Source organism: Chionomys nivalis, chromosome 10 (assembly GCF_950005125.1).
Source record: "Chionomys nivalis chromosome 10, mChiNiv1.1, whole genome shotgun sequence".
Lineage (NCBI taxonomy): Eukaryota > Metazoa > Chordata > Mammalia > Rodentia > Cricetidae > Chionomys > Chionomys nivalis.
In genome coordinates, this window is record NC_080095.1 from 42,482,849 (window position 1) to 42,501,666 (window position 18,818).

Here is an 18,818-nt window from a genome sequence, read left to right on the forward strand (position 1 = left end):
TGCTTGTGAGCATTTCAGTGTTACTTCTGAGAAACACAGCAAAGCCTAGCGCTTATGCATCTGATGTTTTCTGAACTGGGGGCTCAGGCAGGGTAACATGGAAAGGGCACTCACCTCCTTTCCAGTGGGCGTCCATCACTGGAAATGCTTCGCGGGATGTTGGCAGCTCTTTCTGGAGGGGGCATTTTCCCATCTCCCTTCCCGGCATTCAGTCGTGATGTCATGGGACTCTGTAGCTGGGATGGGACCTGGGGTGAATGGGCACCCTTGCTGGCATTCCGCTGCCATTTGTTGTTATTCCTGAAGGGAAACTTGAACTCATAGGAAACACCTTCGTTCATCTTGTACTCCATCACTGGCATGCGGTAGGTTTCTGAGCAACTCCTATTAAGAGGGAAGACCAAGAAAAAAAACCAATGAGTACTGCCTTATTATGTTGGTGGAGACTGACTATCACTAACATTCTTTCCGTCTTTGGGCCTTGCAATTTTCCTTTCCCAACCTAGGACCCCAGAAGAATACACAAGTATTTTCTTTTACTTGGTCTCAAGTGTGGAATTTGAAATGAGGAGTCCATAAGAAGGCACAGAGCCCATCTCTGCTGGGAACACGGAGAATCAAGGAAGGGCAGCTGGAAGGTTCCCCAGAGCAGGCAGCTCAGGGCAGACAACAGCAGCTCTGCACACTTCACTGGGAACTACAACTGGGGACCTAAAGGGAGGGCAGCTACAAATGAGTTGGAACCCCAAAAGCCAAGAAATTAAGTGAAGAAAGATCCCAAAACCCAACCAGGGAACCAAATTTAGCTTAGGAGGTGGAAAATCAATCACATACTGCAACAATTAGAAAGCCCTTGGGAAGATCAGACAATCTGAAACCAGACTTTGTTTCTTTCCCAAGGACAGCGTCTCCCTTCCTAAGCGACACCAAAGGCCAGTGACACAAGTCCCGTCCCTTCTGCTCTACATGAAACCTCAGTCCTCAGGAAGCCTGGAACCCAAACTCCACTCTTCCCCACTACAGAACTAACTCAGCACAGAATGTCACTGTTGGACAGAATGATTTCTTTTGTACAGGGACAGCAAGGACTTGGAAGGGAGCGTGAACAGAGCTCTGGAGAGTCACTCATGAGGAACTCTGGAGATAATGAATGAAGAGTGAGCCCAAGGCAGGCAGAGTGAGCTGCATGGATGAGCCACGGTTAAAATTTTAATTTTAGAAAGAAAGACAAAATGGTAAAATTGACCTAAGATGCTTTAGTTTACCCAACATATCCAAAGTTGTATCATTTTTTTAAACACAGCACTGAAAAATTACTGAAATATTTTATGTTTTTCTGAATCTCATGCAGTTCACAGGGAACCAAACTGCAGCCACCTGCCATTTCCTACTGTCTTCATGGCAGGAAAACACCTCACTGCTTTATGGTCTCCTACCTATTTCTGCAAAACCCAAGAACGACAGCTGGAAACAAGTGTGGACAGCGCTCTGAAGGAAAAGCTACTGGCTGGTTTTAACGCCAGGTCTAAAAGGTCAAGAAAGCTTTTAAGTAGAATGTGGTGGTAGATGTAACTATAAGACAGACTACGGAAAGTGAGACAGGTATTAATTTTGCCACACTACAATAACTCCATGATGGGAGTGCTATCCTCCATTACTTTGGCATTAAGGGTGATCACAGAGGCCCAGAGAGGTCTGCACAGCGAAGGGAAGGCAGACCAGGTCTTAACCCACGGAATCAGCGTACCTGCAGGCTCACCCTACCTTATATCCTAACCAGAGAACAGCACTCTACCCCCTTGATATCCTCACCCATAATGAATCATATCTCACTCAAAGTCTAGCCTATGACAAAAAGAAACAGCCAGCATCTTCTGAAAACCCAATGGGAGCTGTCAGCAGGCATCACCGTTCAGGGCTAAATGTCACCAAAGAGCCAACTGAAACCTACTTTAAAAAAGCCTAAGGTTTGTGAACAGTGTGGTCCCTAGAAGCTGTGACTTCGGCTCCAGAGACACACACCACTCCTTTCAGTGGAACCTCATCTAGAGAATGAGATTTGGAGCAGATGAGTTTTAGCTCAAAGGCAGCATGCTCCCACTTTCAAAGCAAGAAAATACTTTGCAACATTATTTAAAACACTATTTAAAAGATAACTTGACATCCAAATCCCCAACAAGAAAAATAATAGTACTGAAGTTAATTTGGTCTTTTTCTGTAACTGTTTTTAGCTCTTGAATGGCCCCTGATTGCAGAGTAGCACCCTGCAGAATAAAGCTGCTGCACCCAGAGCGCCTCATCTCACCCGCTAGCCAGCCAGGCCTCTTATCAAGTGGACAAGCTGGAGTCCCAGGGGGCACAGACACTGGAGATGTGATAGAGGTGAGGGACCTTTTCATCAGTGGGAGAGGGGGATGGGTGAGGACACTCAGGAAGGGTCTCTGACAGGCCCTCAGAATTGTTCTCACTGTGCTGTGCTCTTGGCTGTCTGGTTACTGTGTGGGCAGCACCACACCTTCCATTCGCCTCATCAGCATATTAGAAGATGAAGGAGCCATAAGGACATTGAGCCATTTTTAAAAACTGCCCTTTCAATGTCAGTGTGCACACATACCCAAGGTCTGCCTGACACACAGTCACTGCCTGGCTACCTATGATGTTTTCAAGGTCCTGGCAACTGCACGAACCAAACTGTCCTATATCACCCCAGAGCCGCCTAAAGGGAAGGCTGACAAAGAGGAGAAGAATGACTAGTTAAAGAACAGAGTGATTAGCTGCTAGCAAACCACAGTGGGAGTGTGAAGAGCGGAGGAGAAGAGACCACAGCAAGGTGTTAATGCTTCAGCTGTTCCCTTTGAAGCCACTCTGCGGAAGCGAACAGCTTTCCAGGTCTCTGAAGGCATCTGCACAGTGCACAATTCCCCACCTGCACAGAAGGGGTGGTGAGGGCTACGGCTTAGCACTTAACCTTCACCCAGCTTCCTGGCTCAGCACCTGACGTGTGTGGGCAGCTGTGTGAGCTTCAAAAGGATGGTGTGTGTGTCTTCCAGTGGAAGACAGATGTGTCTCCTTCACTCAGGTATGTGGGAGTCCTGCACTGATTTCAGAACACACTGTCCCATCTGGCCCAACTCTGCCTTTACAGATGTCTTGGTGGTAGTTTCCAAGGGTCCAGTGGGAGAAGTGACACCACAAACCAGGAACTACACACATTTACCAGGACATCCATGACTTAAACTGATGTGCAGGGCAAGGCTCTGTGCCAAACTATAGAGGAGTGATTACACCCTGGACTCTGATGTCAGAGGAGCCTGAGAAGTTCCCTCGTTTTTTTTTTAAGATTATCATTTATTTATGCAAGAATGTGTGTGTGTGTGTGTGTGTGTGTGTGTGTACTGTGGGAGTGTGCTACTATGCATGTATGTCAATGTGGAATGAATTGCTTTCCATCATGTGGGACCCAGGGATCAACCTCAGGTCATCAGACTAGGTGCAAAGTGATTTGACTCAATGAGCGATCACACTGGCTCTACTTGGTTTCTTAAAAACATGAATAATATTCATAGGAGTGCTAAAAGAATTGAATGTATTAATCCATGTTACAGTGTTTTTATTTCCTAAGGCCTGGAACAATGAAGTAAAAATTTAGCCAATGATATTTCCTAACACTCCAAGGAAGATATGCCCAGTCTAGACGGGCACTGCCAGTAAGCCAATCCTCACTACAGGCCCATCTCCTTAGTGACAATTACTCAGTTTTGGTGGCAGTGAGGCAGCTCCATTCTGCCCACCCTCACATCAACTGTTCCCCAATCAAACCTGGAGCTTAGAAACAGGAGCAGAACCGCTGTGTCTGGGAACCAGGAGCTTGGTGTCCTGCTTGTACACACCGTCTCCTTCTAGGGAGACTAATGGGCAGCACAGCAGTGCAGGGCACTAGAGACCTTCTAGGTTAAGAGCCCGACTGCTCTCTGAGCCACCATGGGTCGTGTTGTGCCAGGTCAGCAGACGGTGCTGTTCAGGACAGGGAATGCAGGCAGGGTGGTTTTAGAGCCCCGCTCCCAACACCTCAGATTTGCTAAACTAACAAGTTGTGCAGATACATAGTTTGGTTTCTTGGAAACACTCAGGTATCTAGGAGACACTGCTTCTTAACTGTTCAGACTAAAGGACTCCATTATATGTTGATACAGGCATACAATCCCCTGGCCACCTACCTGATAAGTGGTAAGCTTATCATAAAGAAAAGCTATTCTTTCCACATTTTTGATATATAAAAAATTTTTTTAAAAATTAAAAAAAAAAAGAAAAGCTATTCTGAGCAAAGACTGATTTTAACTGAAGTCCACTTAGTCTTTAAGGAGCACAAATAACCCAGAACTCACACATGGGATGGTCACTTTAGGAGGAAAATAAGAACTAGGTTTTGCTGATGTGGGATTCCCCTCTGTATGCTGTGAACACAATTGGTTAATAAAGAAACTGTCTTGGGCCTGTGCAGGAAATGGAGGTAGGCGGGGAAAATTAAACTGAATGCTGGGAGAAGGAAGGTGGAGTTTCGAGAAGCCATGTAGCCCCACCACACACAGATAAAACTTTGCCAGTAAGCCACTGCCACAAGGCCTTACAAAGATTAATGGAGATCGGTTAAATTAAAATGTAAGAGCTAGCCAATAAGAAGCTAGAGCTAGGGCCAAGCAGTGATTTAAATAATACAGTTTTTGTGTGATTATTTCAAGTCTGAGCTGCTGAGCAGCCGGGAAACAAACAAATGGCTCTCTGCAACATTTTGCCTTTTTATTTATTTTGCTATCTATCTATCTATCTATCTATCTATCTATCTACCTACCTACCTACCTACCTACCTACCTACCTACCTATCTATCTATGCTTTTGCTTTTTGTTTGGGACAAGGTTTCTCTGTGTAACAGCCCTAGCTGTCCTAGAACTTGCTTTGTAGACCAGGCTGGCCTCAAACTCAGAGATTCACCTGCTTCTGACTCCCAAGTGCTGGCATTAAAGGTGTGCACTATCACACCTGGCTTATATTTTGGCTTCATATGGACTAAGAATTAACTACTAAATCTTAAGAGAAATTCGTAGAAAATAGTGGCTAAAAATAAATAACAGATCATGTTTTTAAATGAACAAAAATAGCATCTGTAAGTCTAAAGGAGAAAAAGGAGCTGATTAAATTTATCCCATCAAGCAACTTCCCCAGAAGCAAAGAAGTGAAGTTTTGGATAGTGTTGCTGGCTTGGCAGGAGTGGATCAGGCAAGAGTTCCCGGGTCCTCCCTCTAGGAGAAGACTACAGACAAGCTGCTAAAGCATCAAGTGTAGGGCAGACTCACCCAAAGCCCATTCCTGGCCCCAGAGATTCTGTCAGGAAAGAGCCTAGAAGCTGAGCTCAGCTGTCTAGGACCAGAGAGCAGGGTTTAAAACAACAGCTGAGCTTAGGACAGCATGGGCATAAATGGGAGCAAGGACAGTATGACAACCGTGGAGCATGAAAGAAAAATTCTCACAGGCCGAGATGTGATGTGCTCTGTGTTTACTGACTGCGGTGAAGATGCCAAGGATAGTGTTGTGGACATTTCTGTCTGGAGCAGCAACTTCAGTAGCGCAGAGATGCAGGTCCTAGACTGGCACCAGCTAGTCACTCTAGCTGCTGCCGCCACAAGCTGAGACGGAGCTGCATGCGGTGCTAGAGTTACCATGTAGAAACTGTCAGCCTCACAGGAGGTCAAGTTCTCTCTGGTAACCATACCTATCATGAGATGTATGTCCTATGTGGTATAGTAACCCAACCTCAGCTGCCAACTCAGACTTACCTCCGGGGGGTGCAGTCGTCATGGGGAGGGATGATGACAACTTTCACTGTGACGGATGTTCTCAAGAGGTCGATCATCTGCTCATGGCTCAGGGTGGCCACCGCCACCTTGCAGATCTCCACCAGGCGGCTGCCCTGCCTCAGACCTGCTTGCCAGGCATAGCCATAGGGCTCTACATCTGCCACGATGCCCTCATAGTTAACATGGAAGCCAAGCTGTCCGAGCCCGTTTCTCCGCAGAGTCATTTCCACTGATTCACAACCTTTGGAAACAAACTAGACAAGGAAATGAGAGGGACTGGAGTTAAGAGTTGAAAGTTAGACCAGAACTGGAACAACGCTGCCTTGGGTTATCCTTGAACAGCCTGTAGCCAGCCGAAGGGCAGGCTAGCTATTCCCCTTCACTAATCTCTATTTGGTAGCAAAAGCAACACATTGGTTGCTCCAAAGGGGTTCAATGGCTTTCCTAAAGTTACAGGGAAACTTCAGAGAGACCCACAGAGAGTTGGTAGCAAAGAGAACCTATATTCTGCATTCAACTATCCATTTAAAAAAAAAAAAATCCAAGGTGGCAGATACAGAAACAACACTAGCCACCAGTGCAGGGAGAGCCCCGCCATCATGTCCTCCCTCCCGAGGCTGCTACTGTTCTCAACAAACGACAGAATGCACGAGCGTCAGATGGACAGTGTCGCTTCCACATGATCAGGGGAATTGCCAGAGTAGCCAATGATGCCACGCAAGGCTCTGTGCCCTGGCTTTAGTGCCCAGAAACTTTAGGAATGAGAATTGAAACAGAAGAAGGAAAGTCTCACCTGCAGCCTTTTGACAATTTCTTTAATATCTTCACTGCTAATGAAGCTCTCCACCGAAACACACTCTCCCCGCTCATAGAAGACTTTGAGGCTGGTGTCACTGGACGTCCACCCTATCACATCTCTGCAGGAGCAGTTGAAAGCCACGCTTTTTGTTTCCTGCTCGATGAGGACGATGAACTCGTTGGAGATCCCGAGGAGGCAGTCGAATTCCATGGCCTTGTTGTAGTCTTTGGCCCGGACGGCCCACACGATGGCCCCCATGCTACTGAGCTCAGCTCCCGGGTAAGGTTTAGACTTTTCCTTCTTCTTGGAGGCCAGAGAAATGAATGGAAACTTGCCAGAAGGGTCAATAGGTGTGTTGGTGACATTCTTTTCTGCCAGATCTTTCAGGTATTCCTGGCGGGTCCTTGTGGCCATGGCCCGAAACTTCTCTGATTTGTGAGCAGCATTTTCTGCATTGATCACTTTGGCCAAAAGGAAGTCCCTGAACACATTTGACTTGGGGAAAGTGACCCCTTTAGGGATGGGAGGTCCAAAAGAAGGCACATCTCTGGACCTAGTGACGGCCACGCTGAGAGACAGAGCAGAGAACAAAAGAGGAGACGCGTGTCAGCATGTCAGTCTTCTACTAGGAGGGGAGAAAACGCGCTGTGACAAGGACGGGGATGAGCCTCAGCGTAAAGCACCAGTCTAGCATGTGCAAGGCCCTGGGATTGATCCCCAGCACTGAGGAAAGGGAGAAGTATATGCTAAAGACAAAACTATTCCTCATTTTGTACAAGAAAGAACACGGATTTCTGCTTTATGAGTGAACTATTTCATTCAAGCTTTAAAGAACCTAAGTTTTTTCTCAGGCAAACCCTTTCTATCTAAAAGATTAGAAGTTAAAACTTAATGCTCCACATAAGAGAATAAAAGCTATTTTAAATACCTACAGACTATTCCAGTGTAGGTTGTGATAATCACACAACCTTTCAGACAGAAATTCTGTCAGAACACAAAGGTATTCTCCACTTGAGACTTGAAGCCTGCAGGCAAGATACAGTTCATACATAACATGAGAAGTGAGTGATTTCTCATTTCTATTTCTAATAATAAAACCAAATATTATATGTTGGCCATGTGTGAGCCACCATGAGACCAGATTAAAAATGTAACTTTAAAATCACCTATCAATAGTAATTTTGATTTTTAGAGAATTGCGCTATTCTTTGGCCCAAATGTTCTGCTTTCAGTCTGTGATTCTTTAAGCAACACACTTCCCTTTCTCTGTTTAAGTCAGACTGACCTTAGAGAACTTGTTCCCATCATTCCTTCTATATACACAGCTGAAAATTAGGCTCATGAAAAATTGTCATAAACACCTGTGCTGATCTACTAATTTTAATCTCAAAAAGAAAATTATTAAAATTTTCCTAAAATAACAAAAGTTGGGTAGAAACAGAGAGGCTGTATGCCTTATATCAGTTTTTAAAATCACATATGATACCCTCAGTCAAGTTTGACAGGGCTAAAATTGATGATCGCACTTTCCACATGACTTAAAATTGAGTCAGCCATGAAACTGTGGACTGTAAAACATTTTATCAGAATTCTCAAGAGAAAGAACACATTCCAGAGCGTGCTTCCAAAGTGAGCCGAGGAATTCTATCTCACATTTTCTTTAAAGTCTCGTCAGACTCACACCTATAACCAGCACCCGGAGCTGAGGCAAGAGGATTACTCTGAGTTTGAGGCTATCCTGGGATCACAGTGAGCTTCATAACAGCCTAGAGAATGAGACTCTGTCTCATCCCACCCACACACCAATGGCGTAGGGAGTCTCACTGTCAGATATTCAAATACCTTTAGAAAAATTTCTGTATCTTACAGAAATGGGATAGGCAAATCTACAAGTAAAGAATTTATACTTAGAAATTATACTTTGGTGAAATGGAAAAGCTACAGTGTCAGGAGATGCCTTGGACAGAAGCTATGCTTTCACAAGTTTGTCTTTAAGACAGACTACCGGTCTCCCTCATGACAAAGGGAGGTATCAGCCAATACCTGTGTTTAACTGCAGAAGCAAAGCCTCAGACTCCCCTGTGCATGCATTGGGGCCTAATTACACACTATTACATAGGCAGTTTTTCTTGACAATGTGAACGGTCTGGCTTGAATGCTGATGGCTGTGTTCATTGGATCATGTTAGCTCCCCCTCTTATGAAGCTGAGCAGAAAATGCTGGAATCCAGATTTGGTAGATTCTCTACAAGGAATCCTGTGAGAACCCAGAAATATTTAATATCTTTCATTTTAAAATTAGCAATTTCTGTTCTTGTTCATTTTCCTCAGAGCATTACTCTTCCTCAGGAAACATCTGTGCTTTTATTTTAACTAAAGAGAGGTACACACTCAGCAGGGGTGTGATCGTGAGCGCGGCTACTTGCCCCTGAGCCCACAAGAATATAGAGATCTATTTATTAAATGACAGAACTTTAGACAAATATACCCTGGCAACCTACCAATAATTAGAAGCTTCTAGAACGAACTGTGAGGGAGAGAACAGAGTCTTTGCCATGCAATTATCTGTGATTCACCACAGATGGGCGTGAGTGATACAGACAGTAATCAGGGCTGCAATATTAGAAACAGGATCCTCAGGAAGGCGGTGAGGAAGATGGTAGCTTAGAAGGCGCCTTTCCAACAGTCTTAGACGAACTAACTTTCACGGTCTTACAAGGTTAAGAGGCTCACTGACATAGATGCCACAGACACTAAACCCACTGTAGTAAGGTCTCGTTTAAGCTAATTAGAATACTTTACCTCAATTAAAAAAGGAGTCTGCCTAGAATATTTCTAAATATAGGTACTTGAGATTAATTACAAATGGTTCTTGTTTTTTTGAGGTGGATTCCACAGGGTCTCTTGTCAGCCAAACTTACCTTACAGCGCTGTATCTTGGCAATGATCCACCCTTTTTAAGTCTGCTCACCTGGCAGCATGGAGAGATGGAACCCACTGCCCAGGTTGGTTACAGGACAAGCTAAGCTTAGAGGCAGAAGCAATCACGGAAAGTCAGCACTGAGGGGGACTTTACAGAGGTCACTGGCCCTCAAACTTCCATAAATTAGTGAGCTTCACCTCAAAGCTGACTTCAGTTTTACTTTCTACCAAGGAAAATGTATATCAATTTTAATCTACAGATACACTCTCCGACGTCCTTGAAAACAACAGGGAGACCCAAAACATGCTCAATGTTTATCTCCAAGAACAGTGGGTGAGAATCCTTACCTCGTGGGAAATCACAACAGTCTACGTTGCTGGTGGAGAGTGCCAAGGCTGGAGTCAGGCTCTGAGCACCAACGATAGAACCTTGTCCACTCCACCCTCACCTTCAGGAAAAAATTCCAAACTTACCCTCTCTCCCTTTGGTACCTGTTGAATGGGATCATCTACACAAACCTCCTGGTCTAAGAGACCCCCAGCAGGCTGCATCTACTTGGTCTGAACCATTAACATTCACTAGCATCAAAGACCTTGGACGAAGTAGTCCATCTTGGTACACAACAGCAATTTGGCAAATAGATGAATCGAAGTCTTATGCAAACAGAGGAGAGTAAGACCCTGGAACTTTAGAACCAGGCACGGTGAATCCCAGAACTTGAGAGAAAGGAATATCAGCAGTTTAAGATCATCTTTGACTACATAGGAGGTTAGGGCTACAACAGGCTACATGACTACCTTAAAGGGGTTGGAGCAGAGAGAGTGAGATGGCTCATGGGGAAAAGACACTTAACACCAAGTTGGACCCACGCTAGGGAAAGAAGAACCTATGTCTGTACGTTGTCTTCTGACTTCTACACATTTGCCACAGCAATGCTCCTCCCCAATCAACAAATATATAAATAAATGTTCAAAACAAAACAAAAACCTGGTAACTAAAAGAACAAAAGCAAAAAGAAGGGACTTCAATGTTGGAAGCATAAATAGCAATAAACAATTGATTTCAACCTCAAATTGGAAAAAAAATTAAGCCAGGTCTTAATTTCTGGTGTGGTGGTGTAAGCTTGGCAACTCAGAAAAGAAGGGCTTTGGGAGCCACGAACAACACCACACACAAATAATCCTAACAATGGCACAGAAATGGCACCAGGAAACCTGGTCACAAAGATACGAATCTCTTAAGGGGGGGCGACCCCAAGTTTCGAAGGAACTTGTGCCAAGAAGCACAACAAGAAAGGCCTGAAGAAGATGCAGGCCAACAATGTGAAGGCCTTGAGTACATGTGTAGAGGCCATGGAGGCCTCTGTGAAGACCAAGATGCCAAAGCGCCCCAGCTGCAAACCCAGCCATTTCTCTTTCATGGTTCACCCCAAGCTTAGGAAGTGGATTAGAAGTTACATGGCTGAAGGTCACAGACTCTGCCAACCAAAACCCAAGGTTCAGCTACAGCTCAGGTTCCCAAAAATGCCCAGGCCCCTGTGAAGGCTCCACAGAAGGCTCCCCTCTGCCAGTGTGAAGACCGATGGACTGGTGTGAACACCTACACACTATTTGCAGATGATCAGTACCCTATGCTTACAAATAAACGTGGGGCAAGATCTGTTAAAAACAAAACTGAGAAGAGGCCTAGGGATACTGCTCAGGGGTACAGTTCTTGCACAGCATGTGCCAGGTCTCAGGGTTCAGTTCCCACTGCGGCAGGAACAGAAATAGAACAGCATAACACAAGACACCAGAGGCAGAGGCAGTCCCTTCTAGGAGCTAGTCAGAAAGAACAATGTTGGAGGAACTTGCAAACAGCAGATGTGGACCCAGGACACGAACACACTCATGTGCAGCTCCTCCGTCCAGGATTCCAACAAGGGCCACTTCCCCAGCAATGCTCATGGAGCTCCAGCATGCCAAGGCTCTTGGCCACTTGAGGATGGAGTTCTCTGCTAGAGACAGCAGGGCCAGATGCAGTAAAGGTTCTGTAGCTCTAGGGAGGCCCAGGGTGCCCTCCCAGAGGAAAACAAAGCCAGATTCACCAAAGGTGTGTGAGTATGTGTAGAATATGGTCTCTATATGATCCACACATAGCAATTAATTATTTGGGAGGGACAATGTTAGAGACTGAACCTGGGGCCTTATGCATGTTATCCTGAAATTACTAATTTTTCATCCCATAGGGTCTTGTCTACTTCTCCATGCTTTACTTTCCTGCAATGCATCTTCTGAAGAAACTGGGCTGCTGGTTGCTCAGAGTGACTCCTGTCGAGTATACAAATGCTCCTTGGTCATCGGTATTTCCTCTAAAGTGCCTTAACTAAAAGGCTTCATCACAGTCAAATTTAATCTGGGAAAAAGGGGTGAGGATGGGGTGGCACTCTGCCATTATTCTCTCTCTCTCTCTCTCTCTCTCTCTCTCTCTCTCTCTCTCTCTCTCTCTCGCTCTCTCTCTCTCTCTCTCTCTCTCTTGCGCGCGCGCGTTTGTGGCCTTTGATGGTCAATGCTAGATCCACTGATTCTTTACTGGAAATGGTGAAGCTCCACGGGTGCCCTCAAATCAGACGACCCCAGGCTGCTGCTTATTGACTCTGTCTGTACCTTTGATGTGTATGGCTTTTCTATACCTTCTCTAACAATAACCACATACTGATGGTTCTCAGTTCATTTTTACTTTAATAAAGCCCCTTTGTCTTTTTGGTTTGTCATTTCTAATCTGACCTATCAGCTGGGCCCAGACATTTAAGCTCACTGTAATGATACAACTCTGATCAACCAGAGGGTAAACTTCAGTATTCATGCTCTGGACCCACGGCAGGAAATTTTGTTTTCTCTGGTACACAGATGGTAGGCTCAGGACTATAGAAACAGATATAAGCAGTTTATATCTTATACTCCTGAACCGGCTCCTCTACTTCCTGCTGAATTCCATACATCTGTGTTTTAAAACACACACTAAGCTAAATCCCATTTTCTGGGTTAAATATCCTTATAAATTATTCTTATACTGACCCTGTCCTCCAAATCATTACAGCAAGACACTTGATAAAGCAATGGTTCCCTATTCCAGACGAGACACCAAAGAGGTGTCAATTAAACAAAGCAACACAAAACAACAAATAGATGTTTCTAGTGGAAAAGCTGGGGCAAGGACTGATCGACTGTGGTGCTGGGGCTGGAACCCAGTGCCTTATGTGTGACAGACAAGTGTCCTCCCACTGAGCTACAGCTTTGCCTAAGAGGTCTTAAATGTTCAAAGGAATCTGAGGGCTGGGATTTGACTAGAGAACTGTCCTGCATAAGACTCTGGGTCTTACCTAACCTGGCGGGGGGGGGGGGGGGGGGGAAGCACTTGGATTAGTTTAAGTTAACAGGGCTAGTGAAAGAGCAGAACAAACTCCATTTTGAGAAAGAACTCCATGTTAGTCAGGGCCTAATTTTGTGTGTGTTTGTGTGTGTGTGTGTGTGTGTGTGTGTGAGAGAGAGAGAGAGAGAGAGAGAGAGAGAGAGAGAGAGAGAGAGAGACTCTAGCCCAGCAAAGTCATAAACATTCCCAAGAAACCGTGTCAGCCCTGGTCAGAGTGACCCACCAGGATGTCCAAACAATACCTGCTTGCTTCAAACGTCCTTGTCGGTATCTGACTAACTACTGTTTTGAAATTCTTGTCTGTTGACAGCTACTGGTTTCGAAATTTCCCTATACCCCAACCAATGAATTCAAAGATTGTATACTTTTACCCAATTATGAATTGCCAAGGCTCGTGCCACCCTGCCTGCAGTTTTTCCCTATAAAAATTCCTTACCCTGAGGGCTCAGGGCCGTTTTTCCCCACCTGCTGCATGGGTGAGTTGGATTACGGTTCAAGCTAGCTTGTATTCAATAAACCCCAGTGTGTTTGCATCAGATACCAGTTCTGTGATGGTCTCGTTTGGGGATTCTGTGTGATGTAGGCACAACACTAGATCTTAATTTCGAGTAGTCCGAGGGGCTGCTGGAGTGTAGCGAAAACTCACACCAGGAGCCATGGCTCTGTAAAATCAGCATGAGTTCCCATTCTGCCTCAGGATACATTTACTTTCATGAGAACATAAGCTCCTCTTCTCCTTTGCACCAGCACTAACGACTGTGTAAGCAGAGAGCACCTTGTTTGTCCTAGGCCTTCACGCAAACCCCGACACCCCATGTGACCTGGAAAACATGCCTACCCTATATGAGAAGGACACAGAACAATCCCATGCCCTAAGTTCACAGCAGAAAAAGGAGGTCACTAAAGAAATTTTCTGATTTCTTTTGGTGAGATTAGAAACTGACATGTTCTCTTGGATTTATAAATGGCTTAATATTCACACTGATGAACAACATGTTAGGCATTCAGGAATGACCAGCAGCGAGGAAATCCCAAGCATGTCCATTTTGTGTCAAGAAAAAGGATGTCCTATTCCCAGCACAGATTCCCATGGGCATCACGTGACTGGGTTAAAAAGATGGGCTCCCACGGGCTCGAGAGATGACTCAGTGTTTAAGAGCGTGGTTACTCTTCAAGAGGACCCAGGCACAATTCCCAGCACCCACACAGCAGTTTACAACCATCCACAACTCCAGTTTCAGGGGATCCAACGCCTTCTTCTAGCCTCTGCTGGCACCAGGCACGCACGTGGTGGACAGATCGCCTGTCCTCTTAGAGCTAGCTGTCCACTGGTGTCTAACAGTTAAGAGTAACTACTGAGCACTGGAAATGTGGCTAGTACGAATGGATAACACTGCATCAGATTAAAATTTAGTTAATAAAAAATTTGAAAACCGATACTCGATTTAGACAGAGCTTTTACAAAATGTTCTGGAACAATCTGGATATGTAACTATATTTTTCAATTGTAAGTGTTATGAATCCCTAAAGAAGATCAAGTCATGTAGTGAAAATTTAGTATCCTACCCAAGGTGTGTTCTAGCTAAAAGGCACTTAATTTAGTCCAAAGAAAGATCTCAACCAGATGGGCACAGTGGGACGTACCTTTAATCCCATTAAACCAGCACAGGGGAGAGGGAGGCAGGGGGTCTCTGTGAGTTCAAGGCCAGCCTGATCTACATAGAGAGTTTCAAGGTATACAGTGAGACCTTGTCTCAGAAAAAAACAACAATCACAAAAGGGTAGGGTCATAATCAATATCAATATTTTAAATTATAATTTATTATGTAGAAATAATAAAAGATATATTTAGTAAATAAAACACTGGGTCAAAAATAGTGTCAAATTACTTTCACCTATGACTTCTTAAAAAAAAAAATCTGCCAGTTCCCCTCATCCTCTCCTTCACACTTTTCTCTCCCCATCACCCCTCATCCCCATCCCACCCCACCCCCAAGATTCCAATTTTTTGCCCATCAGTCATGTCTATTTCCCATAGCTGGGAGGATATCTATATGTTTTTCCTTGGGTTTACCCTCTTGTTTAGCTTCTTTAGGATCACAAATTATAGACTCAGTGGCCCCTATCCATGGCTAGAAACCAATTATGAGTGAGTACATCCCATGTTCTTCTTTTTGGGTCTGGGTTACCTCACTCAGGATCGTATTTTCTATTTCCATCCATTTGCATGCAAAATTCGAGAAGTCATTGTTTTTTACCACAGAGTAGTACTCTAATGTGTATATATTCCACACGAACTGGGGGAATCGGGGTGATTGGGGATAAAGGAAGGTTGGATAGGGGAGCAGGGAAACTCATACCTTAGGTAAGGGAGCCACCTAAGGGTTGGCAAGAGACTTGAACTTGGAATGGCTACCAGATGCCCAGGGCAATGTCCCCAGTTAGTTCATTGGGGCACCTGAGGATAGGGAACCTGAAATGAACCTATCCTATAATCATACTGATGAATATCTTGCATATCGCCATAGAACCTTCATCTAGCGATGGATGGAGATAGAGCCAGAGACCCACACTGGAGCACCGGACTGAGCTCCCAAGGTTATAATGAGGAGCAGAAGGAGAGAGAACATGAACAAGGAAGTCAGGACCATGAGGGGTGCACCCAACCACTGAGACAGTGGGGCCGATCTATTGGGAGCTCACCAAGGCCAGCTGGACTGCTACTGAAAAAACATGGGATAAAACCGAACTCTCAGAATGTGGCAGACAATGAGAGCTGACGAGAGGCCAAGAAGAATGGCACAGGAACTTTCATCTGGCGATAGATCGAGAGAGAGACAGAGACCCAAATTGGAGCAACGGTCTGAGCTCTTAAGGTCCAAATGAGGAGCAGAAGGAGGGAGAACATGAGCAAGGAAATCAGGACCACGAGGCGTGCATCCACCCACTGTGACAGTGGAACTGATCTATTGGGAGCTCTCCAAGGCCAGCTGGACTGGGACTGAATAAGCATGGGTTGAAACGGGACTCTCTGAACATGGCGGACAATGAAGGCTGATGAGAAGCCAAGGGCAATGGCACTAGGTTTCGATCCTAATACATGAACTGGCTTTGTGGGAGCTTAGCCTGTTTGGATGCTCACCTTCCTGGGCCTGGATGGAAGTGGGAGGACCTTGGTCTTCCTGTAGGGCAGGGAATTTGGACTGCTCTTCAGTATCGAGAGGGAGGGGGAATGGACTGGGGGGAGGAGAAGAGGAGTGGGGATGGGGGAGGGGAGTGGGGGGAGGGGGCAATGTGTGGGAGGAGGGGGAGGGAAATGGGAAACGGGGAGCGGTTGGAAATTTTAATTAAAAAAGAATAAAAAAAAAATCTGGCTATTTAGTGAAAAATGAGGCCATGAATTTGAAGTAGAGCATGGACGGCGATGCACGAGGCTTTGAAGGGAGGAAGGAGGAGAAATGTTGTTAAATTATAATCTCAAAATTTAAAAATCTGGCTGTTAAAAAAAAACATAAAATCAGTATGTGGCTTACACTGTTTCCACTGGACGGTGCTGATTTAGACAAAGGCTTAAAAGCAAAAGCTTCCTTTAAAATGCATTGTGTGGCAGCTCACGGGCCACACTTCTGAGTGCTGTTGAGTATGTAATCCTTTGCACAAGCCCAGTAGACAGCAAGTGGAAAATGCCTGGGGTGCTTAAAACAACGACAACAAATGTCTAATAGAACACAGAAAAGCCTTAAGAGCATGCTTAGAAACGTTAGAGTAAACGGCTTTTTTAATAGTAACAATTTTTAAAAAACGAACTTCTATTTATTATGAACACTCTGCTCTTGCCATGCCAAAAGAAATACATAATTAGTAGTATGAGTAATTAGCTAGTTGGTGAGCAGATGGCATGGATGACGGACGGCACCTAAGGAGGAGGTGCAAATGGAAACGGCAGGTGTCTAACCAACAAGCCTAGGAATGCCAGCACCACCAGTTACATCATCATGTGAATTCAGCCAACTGCACACACAATGTGGAGATAAAAAAGTCAAAGTAACAGACTGCCCACTGTACTTCAGAAAGCAGAGCTGGGGGTGGGGTGGGGGTGGACCCTGTGCACAGCCGTCACCCGCCACCCACTCAGCCACTGCAGCTTGATGCCTACCTGTAACAAACACTCTCTGTGCAGGGGTTGTGAGCCCGGACAATGACAAAAACATGCTGAAAGTGAGAGCGGATGTTTTTCGGGCTAAATGGTTGCGCTCCAGGCTCTTGGAAAACTACTGTCACGATGTCGTTTCCAATGTGCCGCTTCCTCAGGAGCTACAAGAAAACAAGCAAGCACCAACGTAAGTGCCGACACTTGGGAGACAGCCTCCACCATTCCCTACACCGAAGGCATCTGTGCCACATCAGCCTGTACCAGGGCAGGCCTTTTTTAGCCTTGTCTTAGCATCCTCTCCAAGGAATAAGATGGAAATGAATATTCTAAAAATTTGTATAAAGGATACAGCCGTTCAAACAGATCTAACTAATATCTGGCACGTCCAATCCTCAGTTTCTATAGCAACAACTGTGTTCCGTTCTCAGATAAGAAACGTGCCATTGGGGAAGATTTTTGGAGACGAGGAATGGCTGGGGCAGTTATAACACAATCACATCATGCTTTTACAGCAAATGAGGAGGAGGGGTTCTCCTGGTAGAAAGTTTGTGCCCCGTGTGGGGAACACAGAAATTAGTACTCCTCCACAAGTAGCAGTTTAAAGGCAGGTGAGGTTTCAGGTTTGAACAGCATCCTGGTTACAGAGAGTTCCTTCTGACCACCTTCTGATTTATGCATTACACATTCTGTCATGGTTGTCAAATTCAGGAACCTCAAGCCAGTCCAGTGCCTTCTGAGGGGCTTCTAAGAGGGTGTGATTATCCTATGTGAGGTTTGTGCTTCTCATCCTTGCTTTATGGAAGTTCTTCAAAGAGCAAAGAGCAAATATGGCACTATGCTACACACAAACCTGAACTTATACAACTTACTTTTTTATTTAAATTCTCCAGGGACATAGAAACATGTAAATCACATAAAATCAACAACCTAGTGCTGGCTGATTGGTTGGGGACAGTAGCTTTTTAGATTTAAGTTAGAAATCTGGAGAGAAATGCACTTTCAAAAACAAAATGCATATTACTTTGTTTTATGGTGTGAGTGTTCTGTCTGCATGTATCTGTGCACTACAGCCATGCCTGATGCCTGCAGAGGCCAGCAGAGGGTCTTGGATCTCCTGAAACTGAAGTTAGAGATCACTAAGTCCCCAAGGGGGTGTTGGGAACTACATCCAGATCCTCTGGCCAGGCAACAAATTGCTGAGACAATTCTCAAGTCCTGGGAAGCACACTTTCAACCTAAGGAATTTGAAAGCATTCCAAATTATCTTCCAGCAAAGCAGTTTACTTCATTTCTAAGCATCAGATACTATAAAATAAAGCCTGATGTGAAATGATTGCTCTTCAGAATATAACAAGGTTTATTAATAAAGTAAGATCATGGTAAAAAAAAAATCACCTCTCTATTTCTACATAGATGTCATTATCTTTTCTGCAAAACCATTCATCAGTATGTCTTGCTACGTGGAATCCATGTTTTAATAAAGGACTCAAATTCATTTGTCTTATGTTAAATGTAAAAAAATTGTATTTATGCTTAAATACATGTGAATTATTTTAAAAAAATAAGCTTTTAAAATATATTTCTAAGTATAAGGTTATTTACATAGAAGGAAACTAATTAATTAGCTAAAGAATGAAAAATTCTTAGTGTGTAACAGCACAGATTACTTTCCCATTTTAA

General features: G+C 44.6%; 1 protein-coding gene and 1 pseudogene across 7 annotated transcripts in view; one reads left to right on the forward strand and one right to left on the reverse strand.

Moving 5' to 3' along the window:
- The window catches only part of Sipa1l1 (signal induced proliferation associated 1 like 1), a 287,298-nt gene that overhangs the window by 52,436 nt on the left and 216,044 nt on the right, over positions 1 to 18,818 (reverse strand). For all 7 annotated transcript variants that reach the window (XM_057782143.1, XM_057782147.1, XM_057782150.1 and 4 more), the window contains 4 exons: positions 17,142 to 17,299; positions 6,647 to 7,220; positions 5,833 to 6,107; positions 115 to 384 (listed from right to left, as the gene is read on the reverse strand). In XM_057782143.1, coding sequence (XP_057638126.1) covers positions 115 to 384; positions 5,833 to 6,107; positions 6,647 to 7,220; positions 17,142 to 17,299 — 1,277 coding nt within the window. The remainder of the gene's footprint in view (positions 1 to 114; positions 385 to 5,832; positions 6,108 to 6,646; positions 7,221 to 17,141; positions 17,300 to 18,818) is intronic.
- Positions 7,315 to 11,938, forward strand: LOC130882687 (60S ribosomal protein L29-like; annotated as a pseudogene).